Raw genomic sequence first — 10,886 nt, forward strand, 5'->3', positions numbered from 1 at the left:
CACCTGCCATTGTGCATTTGGGTTGCAGCAGCTGTGAGGACTATTGGCTCCCCAGAGGGAGGCAGCATTTTATTGTTGGTAAGGTGTTTTTTTTGCCAGGGAGTGTGCCAAAAGTGCAAAGCCTATGCTTTTTCATGGAGCCTGCCCAAAATCATGGTTTCCGCAAAAATCGCAATATTGTGATTTCAGTAGGTCCCTACCTGTGGGGGCTACAAATCATTATTTGTTCCCCTTCTTGCTCATAGGTGTTTTCAGTATTGAAGTTCCTTAAGTGCAAAAGGCATTGCTTGAGCTGGCAGTGTTAAAAATCTTCATCTTTTCCCTGCTCCAGGTCTTTCAAACAGCCTTATTAAACTAATCATATTCCTGGAGATTTTGATGCTTTCCAGAAGCAAGCTTTGTGGTGGTAGTCTATATAACTTTCCAGATAATAGTAAATCACACCTTGCAGGCTTAAATCTATAATTTTGCATTTTATTTTTTGCCTGCCTCTGGCTGATTTATTTAATTGAAGGGTTGTTAGCATTCTGTTACTTGCATTATTCCCCAAGAGGAATAATTAGATACCTTCCATAGAACAGTATCAGCTCTTCAGCACTGAGTCCTACAAGAGCATGCCTTTCATTGTTCTTGTGAACTTCATCTCTTTTCCCCCAAGCTGTAGATTTAACCTCTTTATACTAGAAAGGTCAAAGATTCAAGATTCATTTCATTTGGCACTACATGTTTCAGCTGGTATCTGCTGAGAACAACTAGGCTTCTTGTGAAATGCTGATAAGGTGTGTCAAATAGTAGCAAATCAGTGTCAAAGATATTCTTTCTTTATTTTTTTGTTGCTCTTTTTGATAGTCTGGATCTCATGCCTTCAGCAGCAGTCAAATGCACACAATTATTTATTCATATATAATATAAATTAATATATTTTGCCTATAAGGGAAGACCTCTCTAGTTTGAATTAATGGAATTGTGCTGTTGTAGTGATAAGTACTAATGTCTTGCTTGTTAGGAATCATGGAGGTGTGAACAGGATGAAATCTATCCTCAAAGAGAATGAAGGACTCCATACAGTAAGTGCCCTTGTATGGGTAAACATCCTCTTTGCGGGGTTGCTAGATCTGCCATAGCTTTCTTAGTCTGGCAGAACAGTGCACAGGAGGTTGGCCAAGGACCAAGTCATCTTTCTCTTGTGTATCATTTCAGGCTCCCTTTAGACTAGGGCTTTATCAGTTATAAAATTCAGGGATAAGGAAAGCAAAAGGGCATAAACTATGGTTAGTATTTGGATCTTTTTGAGCTACGTGCGAGTCCTAGAGAGAGATGGAAGCATGTGGTGGTTGCTTCTTGGACAGGGCAAGAATACATGGCCTGAAGCGCCTGAATGTATGGCCATCTGTTACCACTCCTGGGGCGCCTCTACACTAGACATTAAATGTGCAGTAGACTAATTAGCTATTAGTATCTTAATTAACCGCACAGTAAACATCTCAGTGTCTACACATACACATGTATTAGGCTGGAGTAAATTAATTTACTCCGCAGCCTTCTCTGCATCATCTCTAGATTACCTTCCACGTTCTGTAAGGGACTTATGGTTTCTCTGGTCTTCCTCTTACTTTTGACATACTACCACAGGGAGGGAAGGGGAGGGGCACAGGCAATGTGTTGGGGGTCAGATGTACTACCCCCCCCCCGGGTTGCTGCAGCCTGTGTGGACTAGCACAGGCAGGAGCTGCCTCCATGGCCCAGCAGGCAGGACCCAGCACGGGAGGGCAGAGCAGGCTGGTGAGAGTTATTGCTGCCTCTCTACTGAGACCCTCACGCAACTGTACTACCAGCAGGAGGTTGGGGGTGGGGTGGGAGTCATGCTGTCCTTACCTGTATAGCCACTTGCATGCCAGGCTGAGCTCTACTGCACTGCCATGGCACAGCCACTGCTTCTGCTCCCCTCAGGCTGTGACTTTACCCTAGAAGGGAGGTGGGGTGGGGGGCAGAGCAGGTGGCCTTTGGGGAGCGGAGGCTGCTTCTGGCTAGGCTGCAGTTCCATGCCTGCTGTGGGCTCAGAAATGGGGGTACGGGGTGGGCAGGGGCATGTGCATACCTTTCCCCTGCTCCTCATACTGGGAGGCTTTGGCTAGGGGACAGTGGGTCGGGAGTGACGGGCACCGGCAGGGCCAAGGGGTTTAGGTTGGGAGTGAGGGCGGCCTCAAGTCCAAAAAGGTTGAGAACCACTGGACTAGATGACCTTGTGAGGTCCCTTCCAGCCCTACTTTCCTATGATCCAATGATTTTATGATCAACCTAAAGCAAGGAGGAGCCTCCTTATGCTGTAGCCCTTTTTGGCTGGAACTGGGGGAGAGGGCCAGACCAGGAAAAACTACTGCCCGAGCCAGATCCTGCCTGCTTTAGGGTTATCATCAGGGGTCTGGGTTTTCTGTTTCCCATGGAATAACATGGATTTTCTCCTTTAAAGGGGGAAATCATGGGTTTTCTCCTTTAAAAGAGAGAAACCTGGGAAACCACAGGTTTCCCCTTGCAGCCTGGCAGACTTCCAGCCTGCAAGGGGTTGCTTGGGGCTGGGGGGAAGCAAGAGGAGGGTGATCAGAGGCAGGGGGCGCCATGTGCACATGCGTGTGCACACATTCACATACCAGCTCCTTGCAGGTAAGTTTGTGGGGGAGCCCTAGGCAGTGTGTTTGTGGGGGAGGGGGCACATGGCCCCTAGTTTTCTGCACCCCCAGTGTTGCATGGGGCTGTAGTGTGGCCAGACCAGCACCGGGCAGGAGCCACCTCTGTGGCCCAGTGGGCAGGACCCAGCACAGGAGGCCAGAGCTGGGTGGTAATGCTTGGTGCTGCTGCCATCACCACTACTGGGAGCACCGTGCTGCCATGGTCACCAAGGTGAGGTGCCCCCTACCTGCCCAGCAGTAGCAAGGGGGCACAAGATGAACATGAGCCTGCAGTGCGATGCTGCGGCTAGTAAAGCGACCAAAACGCTGGCTTGTATCCTTAGATGCTTCTCAAGCAAATCCTGGGACGTCATTCTCCCCTTGTACTCAGCCTTGGTGAGGCCGCAGCTGGAGTACTGCGTCCAGTTTTAGGCTCCACAATTCAAAAAGGATGTGGAGAAGCTTGAGAGAGTCCAGAGAAGAGCCACACACATGATCAGAGGTCAGGGAAGCAGACCCTACGATGACAGGCTGAGAGCCATGGGGCTCTTTAGCCTGGAAAAGCGCCGGCTCAGGGGTGATCTGATGGCCACCTATAAGTTTATCAGGGGTGACCACCAGTATCTGGGGGAACGTTTGTTCACCAAAGTGCCCCAAGGGATGACGACTAGGTTGAACGGTCATAAACTACTACAAGACCGTATCAGGCTGGACAGAAGGAAGAATTCCTTTACTGTCCTATGACCCCAGCTTACTTCCTGCCCTTTGGGCAGGGGGCTGGACTCGATGATCTTCCGAGGTCCCTTCCAGCCCTAATGTCTATGAAATCTATGAACTGTGTGCTGCCACAGTGCCACACTTTGGTAGCCATGGTGGTGTGGGTGGCGCGGGGCTTCTGGCAGTAGCAGTGTAGAGTTGTGTCCCGTAGCTGCTGCCAGGTGGGCAGGGAGTGCCTCCTCTTGGTAGTCATGGCAGCGTGGTACTCCCTCCCATGCCAGAGCCCACCTGCTGAATCCCGGAGGCAGCTCCTGCCCAATGCCAGTCCAGCCAGGCTGCAGCCCCATACCCTGCGGTGGGTGCAGAAATCTGCGGCCTGCCCCACACTCCCCCTTTCCCCACATGCTGGGGCTGGGGGCAGTGTGTTGGTAGTGAGGGACACCAGCAGGGCTGCGGAGGGGTGAGAGACTATGAATTACGAGTGAGGAACGCTGGCATGGGCAGGGGCAGGGCACCAGCATATCAGGAGTGCTCAGCACCACAAATCAGCGGGGGGAACAGCTGTAGCTGGATCCATGTCCTGGTGAGTGAAGGGAGCAGGGGAAGCTGTGATTTTTCCATGTTTAAAAAAAAACTAAAATCAAACACCAAAATGTATAGGTATTTAGAATTTATGTTATAATAATTGAGGCACTGGGAGGCTTCCAAATTGTTTTAATATAATAAATATATCAATAAAACATTGTGTTCAACTGATACTTATCTATGTATGTGTATATGGTGTTTCATTTTAATTCTGGAAAAACTGGATTTTGGGGGTTTTTAATTAGAGAATTTGGGATTTTTTTTAACAGAGAAAACCAGGATCCCTGCTTATCAGAGAGCCCTAGTGCAGGAGGAGCATGCAAAGCAGTTTTACCTAGCTGCTGCTGCAGTGGCAGCACCTACTTTGGAGCGCCCCTGAGAGGGTCCTGAAGCATCCTAGGGTGCCCCAGCACTTCAGTGGAGAACCACAACTCTAATCCCATGACAGCCCAATTTAATTACGAGCCTTTGATATGAGGCTTTTGTCAAAGGCTTTTTTGGAAATCCAGATACACTCTCTCAACTGGATCACCCTGGTCCACATTCTTGTTGATGCTCTCAAAAAACTTGAATAGGTTGGTGAGGCTTGATTTCCCTTTAGAAAAGCTATACTGATTGCACCCCAGCAAATCCTGCTCATCCATGTGCTGGACAGTCCTTTCTTTAATTATTGCTTCTATTAGTTTCTTGGGAATAGAAGATAATCTCCTTGGCCTGTAGGTCCTTAGACCCCTTCTGCAGCCCTTTTGAAAGTTTGGAATTATGTTGGCAACCCTCCAGTTATCAAGACTGTTTGTTTGTTTTTTCACTTTCAAAGCAGGTTATACTTAATAGGGACGTTCATCTTTTCTGTTGTTTTTGCATCATGAAATGTGAGATGGGGGGTTTCAAAATCTTGTTCTCTTCCTCGGAAGTATGTTTTGTTATTTTTTCATGTTCGTAGAGAACATGATGAAAAAATAACAAAACATACTTCCGAGGAAGAGAACAAGATCACTTACACTTCTGCTGTTGTACATAGGAACTCAGAATGAAGTTGAGAGGTACGGATAACTATGAAACGGACAAAAAAGAGCAGTTTCATTGTTGTTTTTTTTAAATGTTCACCACCTTGCTTATGTTTCCGAAGAGTGACATGTAGATGCCTTCATTTTCAAACCTTAAAGTTTATTTAGGATGACTTAATAAAAAACAAACGCTGTCCGCCTTTTTTATGGAATACTTTGTGGTGGATAAAAGCCTGATTTTTTTTTTTTTTTTTTCTTAAAAAGGGGGGGGGTGTGTGTGTGTTCTGCAACACAGTATTAGAAGTTTTAGCTTTGTTTTTTCGGAGGATTTCCAGGTTCTCAGACCTGGTTTATTAAGAGTGCAAATACCTTTATAACAGGTGAAGAGGTGATGGGATTTTGGACACGTACTGATTTTTTTCCCAAGAAGGTTAATTAATTAATTGGATCTATACATTCTGCCCTATCTTTGCATAAACTTTTAAAATGTGTTAGCACAATGGTTATCAGCTGCTTGATGATAAATATCACTTTTCCTCTTAACTGGGAAGCTTTCAGCTTCTTGGCTTCTGAGATGCTGATGTTTCATGAGTTCTCCAGTCACCAGAGTCTTGAGGTCTAGACAGAATGTGAATTTCTAACGTAAAAAGTAAACCAAGCTAACACATCTTTCAGGCCTGGCTCATTTATTATAAAGGAGAAGAAAAAAGCCAGAAATCTCTTTTCCCTGATTTTGGCTGTCATGTTTACTAATATAGATCAGTCCCACAGTAATCTGTGGAGAAACGTTAACATTAGTGTGGAGCCAATTAAAATGTTATATGAGGCATATATTAAGTCACAGATAAGTTTGACACATTTTATTGCATGGTTATACACAAGATTAAAGATAAAAAGGCTTAGTTCTCTGATGTCGAGCACTTTCCAGATTTGCCAGTTGTTATAAAATATTCCTTTTCTAATTTGGCAGTATTTTATACCTGCCATATGTGTATCTAAAAGACTGTATACTATTGCCAACACCATGTATTTAAGATTCATGAGCAAGGACAGCAAAACCATGAGACCTAAGCCCTTCCACCTTCCTCTCCCAACCTTTTCCCTAAAACCTCCTTTTTAATTTGTTGTCTTTAAAAAAAACACAAAAAAACCTACAATGAGTACTTGGGTCATATTTTCAAGGTTTTCTCTGAAAACAATTTCTGACCCTAATAGGTATAAATTAATCTTGAAATTCTCATATATTACAAGAGTCGAGGAGCTTGGACCTAAGAAAAACCTGAATGTCAGAAGATTTACAATAAAATTAGGACAGTCAGCAGCATTGTTGTACAGGGTACAACTAGTTTTCTGAGTAGATGGCCCTTGTAAGCTGTAATACTGAAATATATTTTATTTTGGATATTGTATATGTCCAATATTTAAATATGTTTTGATACCTAGGACCAATCCAAGGTAGTTGTTTTTTTTCCTAATAGGCTTTTTAAAATTATTCTTTTCCATGTTTCCCGTAATTTCCAGTTAAGCTTCCAGCTAAAATCTTTCCATAGCAAAACGCCTGTCTCATCTCTTTCTATACTTTCACCCATACATTGTTTGAATGAAAGTCCTTTGTGGTTTCAGTGGGTTTCCTATGCAGTTTCAGTGGATTTCTTTTAAAGGAAAACTGAAGATGGAAGAAGTGTGGTGATGTTTTTCCCCACCGCTCCTCCTCTCCCTAAAGCAAAAACCATGAAAAATTCCACTTCTCTCCTGAACTACTTCCAAATCTGACAATTGTAGTGCAAGATAAAGATGAGGATATTCTCAGTTAATACTGAAATGGAATTGTCGGAGCCAGTCACAATGCAGAGATATTGGATAGTTACTGACTTAAAACCGTGTGGTGATTTTGATTTCTCAAATTTTGGAGAATTTAGTAGTCCAGTTGGTACTGTATAAAAATGCTACACCCTTGGCTCCTAACAAGCACTGCTTCCTTAGCTTCTCACTCCTTCCCACTTTTCAGTAAGTGGTGCTTTGTGTTCCCTCTTCACCAAATGAGGAATTTCTCTTTTTAATTAATGATGTCTGTTTTAAAAGCTTCCCTTCTACAACGGCATCATTGATGGAATACGTGTTTTGCTTTATACCTTTTTCAATTTTTAAATAACTTGTTTTAATAGAAAAAACATTTTGGAAGGAGCGTTAGCTTTCTAAATATTTTTTAAATCATCAGTTTGGGAGTGGGTGATCTTTTTCAGCATTCTGGGTTTGATAGAAGGAATGAGAGGATGGAGGAACACATTTTAATATACTATAAATAACTCAAGGATTCTTGCTGTCAACCTTGTAGTAACTATACATTGGAATTACGCGCGGCTCTGAATTCTCAGTTGTTTTATACAGACTAATCTTATTTGGTGCCATTTAAATAAGAATGCACAATCCAGCAGACCAAGGAGATAATAACATATTGTGCAGGGGTGTTCAACCTCTGGCCCACAGGCCAGATATGGCCTGTGGAGCCATGGATATCTGTCCAATGGAGCTCCCCACAGATTGGGAAATTTGGCAGTGAGGGAGAGGTGGAATAAATACGCCCACCCTCCCCACTGTTAAATTCCCAAACCCCAAGCCCCGTGCAGCAGTTTGGGGTCAAGTCACATGCCCTCCCCCCACTTCTGTGGCTGGATGGGGCTGGGCCCTGCCCCTTTCCCCCTTGCAGGGCTAGGTCAAGGCCTCTTCCCCACCATGGGACTGGGTTGCAACTGGGCATGCCCCCTCCCCACCTTGGGGCTGGGTTGGGGCTGAGCCATACCTCTTTCCCCCACTGGGCTGAGCCACCTGCCAGGTTGCATTTGGGATACCCCCTGTCCCCTTCTTTGCAGCCAGATGGGGCCCTGTTACTGTTCTGTGCCGGCTTAGGATCATCAGCTGGATCCAGCCTGCAGCTAGCCTGGGCACTGTCTAGCCAGCCCACCAGCCAAAAAGGTTGAGCATCCCTGATGTGGTGTCACAACATTCCTTAGTTTTTTCTAGTTTCCTTTTGGGAGAAGTAATGGGCTTTTTATTTTTAAATGAATCTAGAATAATGGTTCTCAAGCCGTAGTGTAAACCAGAGGTCATCAATGTTTTGCATCAGGAGACTGCTTTAACGGATCTTAGCTTCAAGCCTGGGCTGCTTTCAGCCCACCCATGCCAAAGCCTCAGCTGCCTCTTCTCCCTTTGCTGCTAAAATGCCACATACGCGCCATTGTAGATAGCCTACCTCTGGTCTAAGCACATTGGGCTTTTAGGCTGGTGGTCTCTAGACCTTCTTCTGTCAATGATGACAGAGTTATTAGGTCTTCAAGCAGCAGTATTCCCTGCTGTAGTCCATAGTGAAACTAGATTTCCTGTGTGATTTTACTAAATAAACTCTCTGTTTGATTCTGCCTCATGTCTGTGCTATAGGTGTGTATTGGTGTAAAATATGGGCACAGAAAACATTGACACTAGAAAGACAGCAAGCAGAATTAAACTTCAAGGGAACCTTGAGGCTGTAAGAGGTGGCATTTTGCCAGGGAGAAAGCCTTTTGTCCCAAGACTACAAGTCCGTTGTCAGACTACAAGTCCATTGTCTTGCTTTAAGTATCTGTGAAGTATGGGAGAAAAAAATTAAAATTTTCCAGGACATTGCTGTCTTCCTCTAATTGTGGGTGGTCATTCAAGTTAATTGTAAGTTATTCCAAGGACAAGCCTGTCAGTCTGTGTGCTCTCACTGTTCACCTACTGGTAGAGGAGCAGCAATGAAGTTTGGAAGCTATGCCGCTCCTGTTTTGATTCAGGTCAAAACCCAGGGCAGTCAGGATCATCTCATATTAGATGTCTGTTTACAGCTTAGAGATCAATGTTGGGAGTGGAGTGGGGAGGGCATCAGCTTTGGCCAGTGCAGGAGAGAATTGGTTCACATAGCCAGCTGTGTCATCCAAGCAGGTATGAATGGCACGGGCATAAAGCAAAGAGAGATGGGGATAGGATCATAACCTTGCTCCTTTCAGGAGTTTTTATCTTATTTCCTTAACAGTGTTCTAATATAGCACTCAGATATATGAGAAGTTATTTGCCGTGGTTGGGATGGAGATTCTGAGGTTGGGAGAAGAGGTATCCATAAGAGGGTTTCTCTTAAGTGATCAACAGTCTAAAAGCTTAAAAATCGCTGAGCTGGAATCTTGGTACCTCCTTGTGTAAGATTCAGTAAGATTACTCAGCATCTATCAGTAGCACTAGGGAATGAAAATAAAAATAAGCAATGAAAATGAGTTTAATATTTACTGGATATAGATGCAGGTGAAATATTGCTATTTCAGTTTGTGGGCAGCCTTTTTTGATTTGCGTGTGTTTTCTTTCAGCTCTACGTAGCCACAGAAGCAATCCTCATCGCGCTTGTCGGGGCAACACCTCCCTACCACTGGGACCTTGAAGAGCTCTCAGCTAATCAAAGCCATAGCAACCAGTCAACTAGTGAAGGAAGAGCCTTTGGGGAATGGCTTCTGAGAGCCAATGGGAGCGAAGTTCATAAGCATGTACACTTCAGCAGCAGCTTCACATCCATAGCCTCAGAGGTAGTAATGAATTTGTGTTTTTTCAGCCCGGTGCAAGAGTAAAACATCTCATGCAATGTGGGTGGGGGAAGGGAGGTCTGGTTGTACCACTTTCTTTTTTTCCAAATCAGTGAGTGTTTTGCTTTGGAAATATACAGGTTATCTATTCAAATATGCACCTGCCAACAGGGACCCAGCCTTGTTTAGCTGTGTAGATCTTGTTCACCTGGCTTTCCTCCAAAACTTTAAAATAGTTTACCCGCATGGGAGTTGTATATTAAGAGCTGTTGCAACTTCTAAGACTGGAATGGAGTAAAAGAAAAGGACTGGTTTCATTATTGGGTTCCAAGTCCTGCATGGGGGTGTTTGTTCTTTTGCAGCTTTTGTCATTCTCATGGTGGGGCCAAATCTCTATAAAGATATCCAGGCGCAGGCTCTGGCGGGCCACAAGGGGGTGGGCATTCCAGAGCATAGGAGCTGCTACTGAGGTTGACCTCCCAGTTGTTTTTGCCAAGTAAACTTGGCATACAGGTATTTGCAGGAGGCTACTCATGGCTGACCTTAGTGATCGAGATAGGGCATAAGGGAGAAGGCAGTCCCTTAGGTATGTAGGAGCCAGGCTACTTAGGCCTTTATAGGTCAAATCCAGCACTTTGAATCATGCCTAGAAAGCTACTGGAAGCCAGTGCAGACTCCGGACTCATTGGAGTTATGTCCTCCTGGCAACCTTGCACCTGTCGGAAGGGAAGCTACTGCATTCTGTACCAGCTGCAGCTTCTGAGTGGTCCTCAGGGGCAGCCTTATGTAGAGTGCTTTATATTAAGAGGTGTACCCCTTCTGGCGGCACTGACTTTCCCACAACTGGTTGCATGCGTGGCTCCGCAGGCTGCTGAGAGGCCTTGCACCCAGCCAATTACATGCTGCCAGTCAGCAGCCCACAGAGCTGCATGTGAGACTGCCTGTGGAAAAGCAGTGTGCTGTGGCAGTGCAAGGTGATGGATAATGGTGGCCGCCGCATGGGAGCTCTTTCCTTCTCCCATGTCTGGTCAGTTGGGTGGCATCTGTGCGGCCGGCAGTGGGGCGCTGCTGCCCTCATCTCTTGTTTTAAGTTATAGGTTTTACAGTTAATTTATTTCATAATGAAAACAAAGAATAAATACATTAATAAAATAAAATACAAAAATACCTACATAGAAACTTCAGATCTGCATTTTGGAGAATGTCTCTAGTGGGTTATGGAATAGAGAAAATCCCACACAATTTACTGATTCGTTTTGATGCACTGGCTGGGGGAGTAGTTAGCTGATTGCACGATTTCACAGTGATTACACACTTAATTCATACAA

At 44.9% G+C, this 10,886-nt stretch overlaps 1 protein-coding gene across 1 annotated transcript in view; it reads left to right on the plus strand.

Annotated features, from left to right (window-relative positions):
• The first annotated feature begins 1,015 nt into the window (after positions 1 to 1,015).
• SLC22A15 (solute carrier family 22 member 15) overlaps positions 1,016 to 10,886 on the plus strand; it is a 36,755-nt gene continuing 26,884 nt past the window's right edge. Inside the window, exons 1-2 of the mRNA XM_025211733.1 lie at positions 1,016 to 1,067; positions 9,349 to 9,561. Of these exons, the coding sequence (XP_025067518.1) occupies positions 1,029 to 1,067; positions 9,349 to 9,561 (252 nt within the window). The 5' untranslated portion in view covers positions 1,016 to 1,028. The remainder of the gene's footprint in view (positions 1,068 to 9,348; positions 9,562 to 10,886) is intronic.

Source organism: Alligator sinensis, unplaced genomic scaffold (assembly GCF_000455745.1).
Source record: "Alligator sinensis unplaced genomic scaffold, ASM45574v1 scaffold344_1, whole genome shotgun sequence".
Lineage (NCBI taxonomy): Eukaryota > Metazoa > Chordata > Crocodylia > Alligatoridae > Alligator > Alligator sinensis.